Here is an 18309-nt window from a genome sequence, read left to right as displayed (position 1 = left end):
TACATTATCTTCCCTTGAACTATTACTTTTATTATGTGTGCTGCCTTTTCCAGGCTCAAAAGGAAGTGATTTCTGCATGTGTGACAGCCCCACAAGGACTTGCCTTCCTTGCTACTGTAACTGTTATGTAGTGTCCAACAGGTGCTTTTAAATGGTCTCTTGCCAATGGTTTCAAACTGATCAGACTAGATCACTTGACAAACTATCAAATGCATTTTAAGAAAAACATAGGACCATAATAGGTGTTAGCTGAAAATGTAACATGTAAATGATATTCTACAAATAGGACTCTGTTAACAGCCCTTGTACACCACATTGTGTTTCAGTCCCTAGACAAACAACTCTGAGTAATATTATGAGAAGGGTCACTGATCGAGAGAAAATCACATCCTTTGCATGCAGAAACATAACAGTTCAACATACAGGCATCTTCAGTTAGCAGGGCTAAGGAAGGCCTCTCCTTAAAACCTTGGGAGAGCCACTGCCAATCAGAGTTGATAGTACTGGGCTATATGGACCAATGATCGGACTCCATGTAGGGCAGCTTTATATTTTCATATATGTCAAGACTTCTGGTTGCAATGCAAATTTCAGATTAGCTGCTGCTTAAAGAGGTGACTGGAAAAGGGGCAGGGGAGATACTACACAGCAGCAAGTAATGTAGGAGGCATCATTTCAAGCATTTGGACCCCTTTTGGAAACAGATAAATTGGAATTAAGCTGGCAGGCCAGAAGATCACATGACTCTGCATTCATGCACCATTTTCCCCATAACCTACAAGCATTCAGTATTACATGACTATTGCTAACCCTGATGAAAATTAAAATGAAGTTTTTGAAATGGATGGCACCCATATTTAGTAAGAGTCACAAGTAATACTGAACTAGAACAGAGGGGGACAGGGGGCAAATGTGGACAAAGATAGGATATGAACCCAACCTAATCCTAAAACCTTCCTTTTATGTAAATAATCCAATTTACAGGTTCACATCAGCTAAATTTGAGCTTTCTCTCACGTAATTTTTAAATAAGGAAATGAATTAGCATGTTAACAAGAGCAGTGGTGAAAGACACACTAAGCAGGGCCCCACTCATACGGCAAGTTCTGTTCCAGGCCCTCGCCGAAAAGCAAAAACCGCCAGAAAGTAGGGCCCTTACTCAGCTGTAGTGCGGGGAGCTCCAGCCACCGCGCTCTAGCTGACAGGGATCAGCTGTAGCGCAGGGAGCTCGGTGCTCCAGCTGATCCCTATCAGCTGTAGCATGGGGACCTCATGCGCTACCGCTGATCCCTGTCAGGGGATCCCCGCCCTACACCTGATCACCCTGCTGGCGCCACCATATTAGCGGAACGCCGACAAGCAGGGCGCTGACAAGCAGGGCCCTACTGTATTTGACAAGGAAGGGGAAGGTGTTTTGAACTCTTTTAAAGACAGAAAGCTACGGTTGATGCTGCTGCTGCCTACCTGCTCTAACAGAGTGCTACTAGGGAAGCTGACGTCTTTTCCTTGTCTTTAGGTCTAGTATGTTCTGGACTATCACTGAGCAGCCTGATCCTAGATTTCTTTATTCTAAAGTAAATTCCACAAGCAAATCACTGAAATTCTTCTTTGTAGGAATTCCTACAAACTGGTATTTCAAGATGAAAGCCAATTACATAAATGTTTTCAAAAATAAGATTAAATCAGAAATGAAGCAAAACTAAACAGAAATCAAGCAACTATTAAAAAGGCAAAAGGGCATTTTGCTGTGTGGTCAGCAGGCCAATTCTCCAAGCATCATCAACATTTTCTTAACTGGTTGTTCACCCCATCTGCATCATTAAAACAATCATCAGCATTATTATTAATTATATGTATAGCCCACCCTTCCTCCCAAAAGAGCCCAGGGCAGCAAATACACCCACAACAAAACAATTGAAAAATATGCTGCTGATTATGGCAGATCTCAGGGCAGCCCTCACTTCTGTCCTGGCTAACAAACGACACTATAATGAACTGAGATAAGCTATACAGTGGCATTCTAGGATTCCTGGAATAAGCAGCTAATTTACACTTGCCCATTAGTTAATAGCCAGCAATGACAGGATTTCAGCCTACAAGTAGTAGAATGGGCATTGCTCACTTGCACAGAGTTTGTTATTGGCATTATGACTCTTAACATTAGCTTTCTCCCAACCAAGTATGAGCAGGTTACTAAATTTCTGGTACATCCTGGCAAGGCTGTATTAACTGCATTGATTTTAGCTATACCAAGCTTATTTTCACATTTCTGTCATTGCCATGGTGGTCTGGCAGATGTTAACAATTTCTTTCAATTTTTTTACACCTCAATTCTTCTTACAGCTCCATGCTGCACTTCAGAATAACAGCTACCATGTCAGCTAATAAGGGCTGATATCAGTCAATTTTGTATTCTGTGTACGAATTTTAACTGTGCTTTTCTCGCCACTGACTATGTACATGCAAGGTTTAAATACACCTTATACGTAGATGCACACAGTACAAAATGCTGACTCCACAATATTATTTATCGTTTATACACCACTATTAATTTATTGCCACATGCATTCTAAAATGCCAACTTTTAATCCCATTCTTACTAATGAAGACCAAAGGCTTAAGGACAGCTATTTACCCAAAGCCCACAATGGAAAAAGGACTTGAACAAATGCTTACTCATCAAAAGTCCAGCTCTGTCTACTGGAGACCAATACATCCTATTTTATACCAAGTACAATCAGAAACAGGTACCCAGCTTGGTAATCCACTTGACAGCCTACAGATTCTCCTGCAGGACATTTCCATTTCTTATTAGTCCTCATTCCTTATTACCATTTTTTGCAGGACTCTTGCAAGTTTCTTCCTCAAATTTTAAATAATTCCCAGCTAGCTCCTTTATTTTCTGTTCAATACACAGTTGCACTACTTTTTTAAATTCTGTCTGAAGGAGTTGCCTTCTAAAAGAAATGCTCATTAATACTTTTTCATTCGAACGCCTCGTGGCTCATTATGAGCTGCAAAGAGAGACTGAGCGAACGGATCAAGGCAATGGTAAATGCATCCTTGGAAGAGGGTGCAATGCCACTAGCCCTCAAGGAGGCAATAATAAAACCCATCTTGAAAAAGCCCTCCTTGGATCGCTGAATAACTTCCGCCCAGTCTCTAATTTGCCATTCTTGGGCAAGGTGATTGAACGAGTGGTGGCCAAACAGTTACAGACACACTTGGATGAAGCAGATTATCTAGATCCATTCCAATCGGGCTTCAGGACTGGACATGGAACTGAAACACCCTTGGTCGCCCTGGTGGATGATATGAGAAGGGCGTTGGATAGGGGAGAATATACCCTCCTCGTCCTCCTTGACCTCTCAGCGGCTTTCGATACTGTCGACCACAGTATCCTTTTAGATCGCCTGGAGGGATTAGGAATAGGGGGCACTATTTAACAGTGGCTCCGTTCCTATCTCTCAGACAGGCATCAACGGGTGGCATTGGGGGATGAGATTTCGGACCCTTGGCCTCTCACTTGTGGAGTGCCACAGGGTTCTATCCTCTCCCCCATGCTATTCAACATCTATGTAAAGCCGCTGGGGGCCATCATCAGGAGGTTTGGGCTGCAGTGCCACCAATATGCGGATGACACTCAGCTCTATCTCTCATTTAAGTCCTCACCAGAGTTGGCTGTGGACACCATGTCCAAGTGCCTGGAATCCGTAAGTGGATGGATGGGGAGAAATAGGCTGAAACTAAACCCCGACAAGACCGAGGTGTTGCTCGTGGGAGACAAGAGAAGATTGGGAGATATAGACCTGGTGTTCAAGGGGGTAAGATTGCCCCTGAAAGACCAGGTCCACAGCCTCGGGGGTCATTCTTGACTCCCAGCTGTCCATGGAGGCTCAGATTTCAGCAGTGAGCCGGGCAGCTTGGCATCAATTACATCTGATACGAAGGCTGCAACCCTACCTTCCTGCCCATCTGCTCCCAAGGGTGATACATGCCCTGGTCTCCTCCCGCTTAGACTACTGTAATGCGCTCTACGTGGGGCTACCCTTGTAATTTCTGGACTGTTTTCAACTGATACAGAATGCGGCGGCACGATTGATCAAGAATGGCTGTCGCTGTGATCATATCACTCCGGTGTTAGTAGACCTACACTGGCTACCAGTTGTTTACCGGGCCCAATTCAAGGTGTTGGTGCTGACCTTTAAAGCCCTATATGGTTTCGGCCCAGTTTATCTGAAGGAACGCCTCCAGCATCACCAATTATGCCGCCTGACGAGATCAGCCACACAAGACCTTCTCTCGGTCCCACCAGTCAAAACAGCGAGGCTGGTGCGGACTAGAGAGAGGGCATTTTCGATTGTGGCCCCCACCCTCTGGAATTCCCTTTCGATCTTCGCCATGCCCCCTCCCTGATAGATTTCCGCTGGGCCTTGAAGACCTGGGTGTTCAGGCAGGCCTATGGGATTTCTGGGATGGGTTAGTTTTTTTTAATGCTGCTTCAATTTGGAAGAGTGGTGCTGAGACGAATTGTGGTTTTTATTGATTTATTATTGTATGATTGTATCATTGTACGTCGCCTAGAGTGGCCGTTAACTCGGTCAGATAGGCGACTCAGAAATAAAATTTTATTATATTATTATTATTATATCATGTTTACAAGTCACACTGGTCGCTACTTAGATCACTTCTTTGATGTGACAGATTCTTGGACAAAAATTAACAGTATTCTTTTGGGCACCTGCAAAGCTGAACATCTGAAAGAAAATTATAAATATTATGGCAGCACTGAAAGTAAAATTTGATAGATAAAGCACTGAAATGTCGCTTCATGCCCCCTGGTGGTATATAAACCAAATGTCTAAAACTAAAATTATCTCTAAGTTTAGACATTCTAATCTTAGCAGTCCCTGTGAATTATATTTAAAAAATCGCTTCAACTTAAGACAATGAGCAGTGTGGGTTTAATCTCTGTTATTTCATTTCTATAATTTTGGAACACCTAAATTAGTGATTCAAAGAAATAAAAATATGATCTTTAGCTACAAAATGAATGCTTTGCAATCCCATGCAAGGTAGTTCTGGCTTTTCTGCAAGCATCTATTGAGTATGCTAGAAGTGCCAGATATCCATACCTTTAGTGTTTTATGAAACCACACCACTTCAATTAATTCAGTTGTGTCTCTAATACAAAACATGAATTCTTTGTATCCACAATTATGAATTTTGACAGGACTGAAGGTTTTTACTCATAGCTGATATTCCAAAGTGTTACTATCTTAGGATACACAGCATTAGAGGAAAAATAAAAGTCTTATATCCCTAACCAATTTATTATAGCATATACGCTTTCGTGAACTATAGTCCACTTCATCAAAATCTCATGCCGTAATATATGTGCTAGTCTTTAAGGTGCCACAAGGCTTTATTGTTTTTGCTGCAACAGACTGGAATTAGCTTTAGAAGAGAAACTGCTTCATTCTCATCATAATTATATGCTGCTCATGGGCTTTTCCCTTCAGCTATGACGAGCACAGAATTTGGGGCATATGAAACTCAGCAATATGAGTCAAAATTTGGCTGATAAAAGTGACTTGCACAAGACTAGCCAGTTAGCTTAATGCCTGAGCAGACATGCAAATTCAGGTCTCCCAAGACTTCCCCCTCTAGGGAACGGAAGAGGAGGTTTGCAAGGGAATGGACAGATCAGACAAAGGAAGGGAGGAGGGAGTGAGCGCTCATGACATGCTCCCAAGCTCCTAACTAAGGTTAGGGGATGACTAGCATTACATTACTGCACCTTTGTCAGATTATGAAGTAATCTGTGTGAGCGCCATTCAAGGTATTTATACTTTTAAAAAATCATGACCAGCTAACATGCACAACTGAGTCAAAGTCTATTCAACTGGAGGTGGGTGGGGGACAGAGATATCTGACTTCAGGTTAACATTATAAATAACAGTGTCAAGTATTGTATTCATGATTGTGAGCTTCCCACGAGACCCAATAAGTAACTTCACATCTGCTAGGATAGCATTCTGCATTTCACCAAGATCATCCAATGAACAAATTCAGATGATCTTAATTCTTTTTTATGCCCTCCACCTACCTAAGCTCAGCAACATTTAGTTCTCAAATTATGAATAGTTATGACTCTACCTAGCAGTTACTGTTACACTGAGAAACACTATTTTGCCAAGCACCTACCAATCCTTGCTTCTAGAATATTCTGGACAGTTGCATCTGTTATAAGCAAGATCCACTTTCTTCAGTGGGACTTCCTTCTAAATATGCGTTCATAAGATTGCTGCTTATGTAAAGCTCTTCTTGTATACATAAAGAACTAAACAGAAATATGTCTCTAACTAATCTGACACAATCCTACAGTGATGAATGCAAGGCTCTATTCAGTAGCAAATGTGTGGTTGGACCCAAAGTGTCCTTTCCTCATGCAGCCCTCAGTTCTGGAAACCTTCTCAACTCTCCAAAGATTTTAAGGGGGCACAGAGGGTGCAAATGGAAAGAAGAATCCATGCAACTAGCCTCCCTGCTACTCCTCCAATAAAAGTGTTCTGTGAGCAGAGTTCCATCTGTAGGAACTCTGGATACAAGGCAGCATAGTTTATGATAAAATTCAGGTAGTGTGCATGTGTGTGGGACACATTAAGCTACCTCACACAGAGTAAAAACTTTAGTTCATCTAGTGCTCTACTGTAACTGGCAGCGGTTCTCCAAGGTTTCAAAGGACATTCCTAGACCTATCTGGAGATGCCGTGGGCTGAACCTACAATCTTCTGCATGAAAAGCAGGTGCTCTACCACCGAGGAACCGCCCTTCAGAAATGTCCCATTACTGGGGGTAATGCAAAACATAGTGTCCCAAGGTGTGTGGGACAGCTGTCAATATGCAGGATCCTAAAGCCTCTAGTTCCCCTGACCTGTTCTCAAAAAGGGCCAAGAACTACACCAGACCTACAGTTGGTGTACTCATTTACTTCTGCCACATATACTTTAGGGTTACCGTGCCTTGAGGTTATCTTTTGAGCCCTTTGCAAGTGCTTTGTTAGAGACAATTATCTGTTTTTCCACTAACTGATCCAACAAGATTCAGGTTGCAGATCATAAGTGAGGTTTGTATGAATATATAACCTCTTGTTTTGGTATTGAAAATCAGAACTGAGTGCTTTACCAGCCTCAAGTCATACACTTTTCATTGTTTTTTTTAACTTTCAACTGCATGCTTAGAGGGCTTAATGACAAAATGTGCAGATGAGGAGTCTTGTTATGTGTCTTCAAGTTGATTTTGACTTATGGCAATCCTATGAATCAGCTACCTCCAAGAGCATCTGTTATAAACTACCCTGTTCAGATCTTGTAAGTTCAGGTCTGTGGCTTCTTTTTATGGAATCAATCCATCTCTTGTTTGGTCTTTTTCTACTCCCTTCTGTTTTTCCCAGCATTGTCTTTTCTAGTGAATCATGTCTCCTCATGATGTGTCCAAAGTATAATAACTTCAATTTCATCATTTTAGTTTCTAGTGACAGTTTGGGATTAATTTGTTCGAAAACCCAATTATGTCTTTTTCGCAGTCCATGGTATCCACAAAGCTCTCCTCCAACACTACATTTCAAGTGAGTTGATTTTCTCTTATCTGCTTTTTTCACTGTCCAACTTTCATATCCATACATAGAGTTTGGGAATACCATGGTCTGAATGATCCTGGCTTTAGCGTTTAGTGATACATCTCTGCATTTGAGAACCTTTTCTAGTTCTCTCATAACTGCCCTCCCCAGACCTAGCCTTCTTCTGATTTCTTGACTATTGTCTCCATTTTTGGTTAATGACTGTGCCAAGGTATTGATGATCCTTGACAAGTTCAATGTCCTCATTGGCAACTTTAAAGTTACATTAATCTTCTGTTGTCATTACTTTAGTCTTCTTGATGTTCAGCTATAGTTCTACTTTTGTGCTTTCCTCTTTAATTTTCATCAGCATTTGTTTCAAATCATTACTGGTTTCTGCTAGTAGTATGGTATCACCTGCATATCTTAATTTTTTGATATTTCTCCCACCAATTTTCACACCTTCTTCATCTTGGTCCAATACTGCTTCCCATATGATATGTTCTATGTATAGATTAAACAAAAAGGGTGATAAAATACACATGTATCACACCTTTCCAAATGGGAACCAATCAGTTTCTCCATATTCTGTCCATACAGTAGCCTCTTGTCCAGAGTATAGGTTGCGCATCAGGACAATCAGATGCTATGGCACCCCTATGTCTTCTAAAGCATTCCATAGTTTTCCATGATCTACATTCTACACAATCAAAGGCTTTGCTGTAAACTATAAAACACAGGGTGATTTCCTTCTGAAATTCCTTGCTTCCAGTCTGTGGACCTCTGTTTTCTTTTCCATATTTGTTGACAAATGTTTGTCAAAATTTGGACTCTTCAGTCTGTCACTTGTAGAAACTCTATTGGTATGCCATCTGTTCCTGGAGATTTGTTCTTCCAAGTATTTAACCTCGCATTCTAACATTCTTCATCATACGGTACCTCCATGAATGTATCTGTCATCCTTGCATCACTTTTATTGAGTTCTTCATTGTATTGCTTCCATCTTCCTTTTATTTTATCTCAGTCAGTCAGTGTGTTCCCCTATTGATTATTCAACATCCCTACTCTTGGTTTAAATTTCCCTTTAATTTCTCTAATCTTTTGGAATAGGGTTCCTGTTCTTCCTTTTTTGTTGTCCTCTGCTATTTCTATACAATAACTATTGTAACAGTTCTTTGTCCCTACGTACTAGTTCCTGTATTGTTGCATTTAGGGTTCTGACTGTTTCTATCTCCTTTTGCTTTTGCTTTCCTTCTCTCTTTAAACATTTTAAGAGTTTCTTCAGTCATCCACTGAAGTCTTTCACTCTCTTTAACTAGAGGTAGTGTCTTTTTGCATTCTTCCCTGATAATGGCTCCGACTTCAATCCATAGTTCTTCCGGTTCTCTATCAACTAAGTTTAAAACCTCAAATTTGTTCCCTATTTGATCTTTATATTCTTCTGGGATGTTATTTAAATTGTATGTTGGCATTATGATTGCTTTGTTGTTGTTCTTTAGCTTTACTCTGATTTTTGAAATTACCAGTTCATGATCTGTACTGCAGTATGCTCCTGGTCTTGTTTTTGCTGAAAGTATGGAACTTCATCTTCTGCTACCAATTATATAATCATTTTGATTCCTATATTGACTATTTGGTGATTTCCATGTGTACGGTTATCTTTTTGGTTGCTCAAAGTCAACCAGTCAATAAGACAAGTCATATTTTGTGCATAATTTTACCCTTCTGAACAACATTGCTTAACTAGGAAAATACTGATGAACTCAGTCTTATCCTTTATCAAAGTTTGCCATATGTATTCTTGGATATTTCCACTTTAAAAAATTGAGAGCTGCTTTGCCTGTGACAGAACTGGTCTATACACCACCATGAGTTAATTGTGTCTGCTCTCTGAAGTTAACAAAAGATTAGCACATCTGATAACATGCAGTAAAGCACTCTGACACCATTTGCATGTCACAATAACCCATGGTTAATGGTTTACCATGATCATGTCTAAGACAGCACTTTTACTTCTTCCTGCTTGTGTGCAGATAAAACTAGTAATAATCACTACATTACTGTTATGTCCAAATCTAGGAAGTTCAACACAGATGCAGAGAGAATAAAAGTGTTGCTCTACCATTTTTTCCACGGGGGTTCTTGAGTCAGATTTTAAGAACAAGATTTTTTTAATGTTAAGAACTTGCAAATTCAAGCTCCTGAAGGAGTGTTTTACTCCAAAGAGCACTGGGCTAAAATAAAAAGTTTTGCATCAGTGAACACCAGAGCCCATTCTTTTTTGTTTTGTTTAGCATGTGAAACTAACTATATCCTGACTTCAGAAATGATGCAAAGCCAGGGACGGGACTTGTTTCTTCCCAGTGCTAGCAGGGAGGAGTGAACCAGACCACAAAGATGTGTTCACAGTGAACCCATGAACTATGGGTTACTATGGATGTGCAAACCAGACCACTAAGTTAAATTCTCTCCAGACATTACAGGAAAGGTGCACTTGATTTGCAGTGTCTCATGTGGGTAGGGTGTTCAAAGATCCTTTGGACCATACCACAAAGTTGCTGTCTACCTATGGTAGCAAGACATGAGGACCAATCTTATACTGTAGTGTGTGAAGCTACCTTGATCTTGCCATCTCCATATATTCAGTTTGTTGTGGGTGGAAGCTTAAGTGAACTCCATCCAGGTACAAATTCTTACATAATGTAAAAATTATGTAAGCTTAAGTGAATGACAACCAGTGTCAAAGTGTCAGATCAGCATATATTAGTTTTTATATCAAAGTGATTTTAAATCAAGTCTCCCACTTAGAATTCATATATTATGTCAGAACTGGTACCTGAATTTGCTTGTTTTCTCCTTACCTCCTCACCCTTTTTTCCTTTTGAATTGTATATTAAGTTGGATGCCTGTGGCATGGCTTTTTTTAATTGGACCCTACCTAGAAATGTTAGGAGCTTTAGAATTAGCTTCCTATACATTCCTTTTCTGTAGGACCTTGGCCCTGTGTCACCAAAGCTTTCCGTAGATGTTCCAGGAAGCCTCCTATGTCGTTCATGCTGTTCCACTAATAAGCCTCATTCTCTGCCAGGGGTGCAACACTTCCAGCTGTAGGATCATATCCTAACGTGATTTCCTCTCCAGGAAATAAATTCATCAATGTTTCCAGTTGAAAAGCAACATTTTCCTAAGTAAATCTACTTATACCCATGTTTTCCAATTTTAAGGAGTGCAATCACAGTTTGCTGCTGTTACAAACTTTTTAAATACAGTGAAGCAACATTTGTGATATGATATGAATGATGTGAACTTGTATAGCAGTGGACACCAAATCACACACAACTGGCTGTGAATATGATAGATGTGAGGTACATATGCCCTTTGGTTTGAGATGGCTTTAACATATAGTTTGAATGAAGTGAAACTGATAAAACAAAAGACAAACTAAGTCAAATTATTAGAGTTGTGTTCCTCTTTCATCACAGACACCTTAACAGTCCAATCCTATACAGAATTATGTTTATTTAAATCCACTGGTCTCAAATGTTTTAAGTATGCCTGACTCCACATATTGTAAATCCTAATATGCTGGTTTCAGCCAACATATAATGGAGAACTACATGTTAACAAACTGAATTAATACCGATAATATACTGACTATATAACAAGAAAATCTTTGGTTCTGTTTTATTCAAATTGGTTTTAGCCAGGTTTCCGAAGGTTTGCCAGAATAGTATCATTTATTTATACATATCTTATACTCTAAATAGTACAAGTCTCTCCACTCAGAATGTTACTAATGTGGTCCTTAGAGTATGTCACAAAAATGTGCCACCCCCATTGCAAAGTGCTACACACTGCTAAAGCTAAGCTGGTCTCAGTGCCTGAATGAGAGAATACCTGGGAACTCCACACACACCACTCTGTACATGGATTGTGTTCCACGACAGAAGAAAGGCGGGGTATAAATGTACTAAACAAACAATTCCCTTCCTTTTGTTTGACACTATACACAAACACAGTAAGATGTAACTACTTCACTGTTAACACTAAACCTTATCACACATTTCCCCCTTTCAAAAACATTGGGATACAGAAGAAACAATGTTAAAGGCAGTTAAGTTGTTTGTAGTGTTTGGAATATATGAAGTTCCTCAAGGTAAACTTGCATCTGCTTAGGTCAGTCTGCCTATATTTTTAAGGGCTGAGGCTGCACATATACCTGTTAGCGGACACTCCAGACAATATCAAAACACCCAAGATGCAAACTGTCTATGCAGACAAGCTGAAACTTGCCCTGGTCTATTGTTTTGCCATTTAGGATCAGATTGTGCCCTGGGGTTAGTTCACAGCCAGGTATGCAACCAAGGCTATTGTAGGAGACTTAATTCTACATTGTACCTTTCTGTCAAGTAGAAAGAGAAGGTCCTGGATTTCTAATGAAAGAATTACTGTCTTTTGCTATGAATCTGTTCCAAGCAAGCATAAACACCTGCCTAACACATTAATTAGGAGCAAGTTTTAATCGAGAATTTGTATTTTGTTTTTATTTCTGACTGCTCTTCTGTGTTTTGCTTTAAATAATAAAATGGTTCTCTTCGGTAAATAAATCCATGTGTTCTGATCTGAAGAGATTCTAAAACTCACCTCTTGTCACCTCACATGAATGCTTTATCCGTTCATCAAAGACACAAAGACCTATAATTATTCCCTTTGGGGAGGGGAGATGGCTAATGAGAGGTCAAAAGTTGGCACACTTACAACTCAGTACCCTAACTGGAACTTTTAACTGAAGAATTGACTCCCAATACTAAGAGTTCATATTACTCTCTCAATAGGTGGCAGCAACTATTGATTTTAGTGTTTTTAAGGGCAGAATTAGTCACATCAGAAAAGTTACTAGAAGTAACTGGGAGTTCCTCTATTCTATATCTATCAAACTACTGCTAGGCTAAAATTCTCTCAAAAACTAAAACCAGGGATGTCACAACTCTTTTCAATAGTTTCCAAAGATCTTCCTATGCAACCTAACATACCTAACAGTAAAACTGTCTAAAGCAGTTTTAATTAAAGAACTAAATACAGAGAAACCTGCCATTTCCTAACACCTATGCTCCATAAAGTCCAAGGATCAGCACTTTTAGGATGTCCATATTAAAGCACTGATGAAGTAAGTGTCTTTGCTTTTCATAAGTAACTATCCTTTACTTAATAGCATAGGAATTTGGAAAATTTAGAACCACAGAGTACTAGATGTTGCAATACACTTCATTTGCAACACAACCCACTATGAGGTTTACAGTTCTAAGTATTAGGCCAAAGTCTGAAGGAAAGGCTGGTTTAAATAAAAGAAGCTCTTTCCTGCTGATAAAACGTACTGCGAAAGCAAGTTTTGTATTAATTAGTTTCAAATGTTTTCCAGCACTACATTCTAACTTGTTATACAGTTGAAAAGCCTTATTTATCCAATTCAGATACAGACCGCTCTCCACCACAGAACTTGTCTGGGAAACGAGCACATTTAAAGTTACATATCTATGAAAAATTAAGATATTTTGTGTGACATAACTCTTTCCCACATGGGTGACTTTCTCCTAGAAAGCAAAGTGCTAGTTTTCTTCTTTTGTTTAGTCAACTCCAAATCAAGTGGTTCCCATTCACAAAAGGGTGTGTGCACGCATGGAGAATAAGTCTCATGCTTTTCATATTACATTAACTTTTTCATTACAAGCAAGTAACTTGATAACCAGTGTGTGGCTACAATGTGGGATTGCAAACAGGAAAATCTAGTTCAAAGCTTGCTTAAGCTTGTTTAGTGGTTTTAGCCCAGCTTAACATACACATATAGTCTCACATGCCTCAAAAAGTTTTTAAAATGTTTTTAATGCTGTTTTGTCTTAATGTATTTTAAGATTTGTTTTATGTTTTAAAGTGTTTTTAGTGCCTTGTTTGCCGCCCTGGGATCCTGCTGGGAGGAAGGGCAGGATACAAATTAATTAATCAATTAAATAAATAAATAAATATGGTTCCTCAGTAGTAAGTGTAGGACAGCCAGTAGCAGGCACTTTTTATTACTACAGCACATCCTTCAAGGCTGAGCCAATCGTGACATTCAAACCTGGATGCAAGTTTGGCCGCAGGCTCAGATTAAGCCTACCCAGCATAGAAACTAGGGTACTAAAGCACTGAAGTCCCATTCAAAGCCGGCCAGGTTGCAGACGGCTTTTCTTTTACCCACAGGAATACTACAATGCCAGGTACGCTTCTCACCCGGAAATTAATCCCACTGAATTAGATCTGAGTAAGCGTGAATAGCGGGGGGTTGGTAGAAGTATCGTAGGACGTGCCCCCAACCAGAGAGGCGGGGGGGGGGGAAGTATGAGAAACTTCCCCTTTCTGAAGAAACATCTACCCCAACTTGACTCATCTAATCTGTAAACAATACCACGTATCCTATCGGAGGCGGAATCGGTTTGCAGCTGCCAATACAGTAGCTTTTTGTTTTTCTCTTGTAACAGTTCGCAGTTGCAATACAAACCTTTCCCCCCCTACACACACACACGCACAGCCATTATCCATCTACCTCCCAAGCCCGCTCCCCCTCACCTGGGGGAAAGAGCCTTCGCGGCGGTGGTTCTTGGGGTGGTCCAAGTGGCCCCGATCCAGCATTAAGTAGAGCGAGAAAATCACCACGCAGAAGATCGCGCTGCCAAATACCGTGAACTGCCGGCTCAGCTTCATCGCCACGCCGGGCAAGGCAAAGAAAAAGAAGAGGACCACGAGCAGCCACCGAAACGCGCTTTGCACACCACACCTGGCGCAGCGGCTGCGGCGGCTCCGGCTCTAACTAAACTTCTGGGCGCGCTCGACAACAGTTCCGGCCCCGCTGCCTCGCCAGAATTCGGCAGGAAGGACAAAACTTCCCTCCCGGGCCCGGGCGGATGCAAGCGGGGCCGGGACAAGGCAAACCCTCCACCCCCTTCTCTGGATGTCTCAACTTCCTTCCTCCTTGAGCCGAGCCTGGCGCTGGAAAATCCACTACTGCGAGAACTCCACGGCAACACCGGCTGAAAAAACGCCCGAGAGTTTACGGGAACAGAGGGGGCTCCACTTCAGCTCCGTCGGCTCCTCTTGTGCAAAGGGAAGGGAGAAAGCTAAACGGGGCCGGCAAAGGGAAACCGACCGGGCGCTCGACCCAACCAAAGCCCTGTCGGTGCCGCGGCCTCCTGATACACCACACACAAGCCGGACTGACCGTGACGCCAGAAAGAGCGGCGGGCAAAAGCTCCGCACTCCCACACCCGGCGCTGAAAAGGAAGCTGGGAGCAGCCCCAGCCACCTGGCCCGCCAGTACAACAGCAATAGCGCCTGCTGCTACGGCTGCCGCCGGAGACCTACGCGCTCCGCCCACAGCACGCACCAGGGAGGCGAGGCGAGGCGAGGCGGGGCCTAGCCCACCAACCCCACAGCGCCTGGGCCCCGCTTAGATAGCGGTGAAGCGGTCTAGGGTGAGAGACGTTATGCGAGTGGCGGCGGGCTAGTTGGTCGGTTAGCGCGGTGGTTCTGCCGCCGTTACCCCCTCTCTCCGCTCCGTTTTGTTAGAACGCTGCTAACGTGGTGGTTAGCCCCATCCTCTCCCTGCTCCTCTGTCGTTAGGCTTGGTCCTGGACGCTGTACAGTGGCGGTCGCGAGGAGATTGCGCTTCTCTTGTCGTAGGGGTTGGTCCCCCTCTTCCTTTTTTTTCAAAATGACACCTGCATAAGCCAGAGCCTTTGTGTGTGTGTGTATAGGAAGGGAGCTCCACGGTGCTCGATGAGGTTTACATACTGGCGGATAAGCGTGCGTGTGCCAGGGTCTCAACCGTAAATCAGTGGGAGGAAGCGAGCTTGGCATGCCCGGCTGGGAGGAGAATGTCCCTTTTGTGGTGTGCAGCGCTAGGAACCGAGCAGCTGCTTTCCCCTTAATTTCTTAATGGCGCCTTCCAGCTGTTACTGCCTTGGCAGGTGCGGGGCGGGACACAGGACATTCCTCTTCTGTTTCTTACGGGGTGGGAATGCCCTTTGATGCCTCACCCCCCCCCGGCCTTGGCAGAGTGGGTTTTCCTCCTTGAGTTAAAAAGTTACCCCGCTCTTGTCGGGGTCAGCTAGGAGCGGAGCAGAATTCTCGGGTTTCTCACACATGCACCAGGGAATAGCTTGTAGCCTTGGCAATAAAAAGGCCAAAAAGCCACACCTCCTTGACACGCTGATCCATGGATGCATGTTTTCTCGGAAGGCTCACTGAGTTCAATGAGGCTTACAAGCAAGCGTGGATGGAATCACAAATACCTAAAAGACTGCCTCTTTCCCTCTCAGGTGTTAAGGTAGGCAGAGGGAGCCCTCTCGGTAATTCCGTGGCCCTTAGAAGTGAAGGGGTGGCGGCCTGCCAGAGGGCATGGTCGGGGCTGCCACTAAGCTGTGGAATTGCCTTCTGGTAGAGGTGCATTTGACACCTTCGTTGTATAGCTTTCCTCTGTTGCTGCAGATATTGACCTTTGACAGCTGAATAGGACTCAACCTATTCTTGTGGTGTAAATTGTTGAAACAGATTTTAATATTTAATATTTGATTATAAATTGGATCGCAACATTGGATTGCTATATTGTTATAACCCTGGGTTCTTATGGTTAAAGGCGGGCAAGAAATTCTATGAATAAATAAGGGTGAAATCCTAACCCTTGTGAGTAAGCCTCGTTGAATTCAATTGGACTTACTTCTGGGTGGAAATTGTTAGGATTGTGCTGTTAATCCTTTGCATGTCTACACAAAAGCAAGTCCCACAGAATTCAGTGAGGCTTATGCTTGGAAAGTGTGTATAGGATTGCAGCCTTGACAACAAATGGCCTAGTCTTCTGTGTGAAATCTTGCTTACATCCTATTCTCTGTATGTTTACCCTGGAGTAAATCCTGCTGAGCTCAGTTGATTGATTTTGATTTGATTGATTTTAATATTTCTACCCCGCCTTCCAGCCAAAAGGCCCTCAAGGCGGCTTACAAAAAATATAAAAATACACCAATAAAACATCAATAATATATCAATAAAACATCAATAATACATCAATAAACAATAAAAACAATACAATTTGTAATACAATTCAAAGTTGAGTTTATTCCCAAATAATTGTGCCAAATGATTGAAGCCTAAGACTACAATCCCATTCCCATATACACTTCCCTGAGAGTAAGTCTAAGGGAACTCAGTGAGGAAACATACACAGGACTGCCCTGTAAAGAAAATTCAGTCTTATGATTTGGCCAAGATGCCTGTCGTTGCACTTCTGCTTACACCTATGCAAAGTAGTCAATATCCTGATCTCTCTAGCCTATCCAGTTACCATCTTTTCCTTCACCCTGTAAGACAAGAACGGGGAGCCTGTGGTCCTCCAGATATTGTTGTACTCCAACTCCCATCAGCCCCAGTGGGCATAAGCAATAGTCGGGGACAATGGGAACTGTTGTCATAACATCTGGAGAGCCATAGGTTACCCATTCCTAATCTAAGGCATTGTGCAGATGTGCTACAGTTGTATGAATGTAGCTGGGCTGCTTGTTCCTTACATTTTTCTGGAGTCAGGATTTTTGGCTATCAGCATCTTTACAGAACTGCAAGACCATGTGCAGTTTGATCCTGTGCATGTTTACTTAAATCTGTGTCCTAATGAGTTCAGTGAGACTTACTCCCTAGAATGCACCCAGCTAGATGTGATATTAATAGTGCAATCCTATGCATATCTACCTAGAAGTAAGTCCCACTGAATCCATTGAAACTCCCATGTTTGTGTGGGTAGGAGTGCAGCCTAAATATGTGTATTTGTTATCTAAGCAGCAGCCTCAAAAAAGCTGGGGGATGGGGAGGGGAAGGTTAACTCTCTCTCTTTTCAAGGTCTTGACAAAAATCACCTCTCCATTGGTACCAAAGAAGGTTTTTCTGAAATGCAAATACCAAGACACAGTTAAGTTTTCCCTCCTCATCCCCAGAGCCAGCTCCAAAGCGCGGCCAGGTGGGGCCCTGGCCAAGAGCCCCTGTGGGGCCCCTCCACTTCCCTTCTGCTATTCGCTGCAGGATTGCTGCAGCGGATCGCATGACGAGAGCTTCAGAGCCCCCGCCATTCCCTTGCTTCTTCAACCTACCTTTCTTGGCTGTTGTGCGGTTGAGCGGGCAGCACTGCCCTTAACCAGTATGGCAGCTGAGTTTCCCTAAGGGGCTGAAGCCTCTGCTGCCATCTTGGCTGATGGCATGCATGTGTGTTACACATTTGTAGGGTTCCCAGGCTCAAGGGCTGAGAATGATTCTGTATCTTTAAGAGAACAGAAAATTCAGCCAAGTGCAGGTTTTCTTGCAACACTGTAATGGGAAAAACCACAAGGTGAAATTCTCCCTTCCCCCTCCACAACTTTTAAAGATACAGAAGATTTCTTGGAGGCTGGGCCCGGCAACCAAGAGGTCTTCTGTATCTTTAAAAGTAGTGCAGGGGGAAGGGAGTATTTCACCTTGTGGTTTTTTCCATGACAGTGTTGCAAGAAAACCTGCACTCGGCTGGATTTTCTGTTCTCTTAAAGATACAGAATCATTCTCAGGCCCTGAGTCTGGCAACCCTACGCATGTGCATCCCTGCCATGAGCCAAGATGGTGGCAGAGGGTTCAGCCCCTTA

The 18309-nt window shown here is 42.4% G+C and overlaps 1 protein-coding gene across 1 annotated transcript in view; it reads right to left on the bottom strand.

Annotated features, from left to right (window-relative positions):
* The window catches only part of MAN2A1 (mannosidase alpha class 2A member 1), a 90644-nt gene extending 75081 nt beyond the window's left edge, over nucleotides 1-15563 (bottom strand). Inside the window, exon 1 of the mRNA XM_061623783.1 lies at nucleotides 14225-15563. Within this exon, the coding sequence (XP_061479767.1) occupies nucleotides 14225-14359 (135 nt within the window). The 5' untranslated portion in view covers nucleotides 14360-15563. The remainder of the gene's footprint in view (nucleotides 1-14224) is intronic.
* Between the last annotated feature and the right edge of the window lie 2746 nt (nucleotides 15564-18309).

This window comes from Rhineura floridana, chromosome 1, assembly GCF_030035675.1.
Source record: "Rhineura floridana isolate rRhiFlo1 chromosome 1, rRhiFlo1.hap2, whole genome shotgun sequence".
Classification (NCBI taxonomy): Eukaryota; Metazoa; Chordata; class Lepidosauria; order Squamata; family Rhineuridae; genus Rhineura; species Rhineura floridana.
Note: the sequence above shows the minus strand (reverse complement) of the source record. Positions and strands in the feature narration are given on the sequence as shown.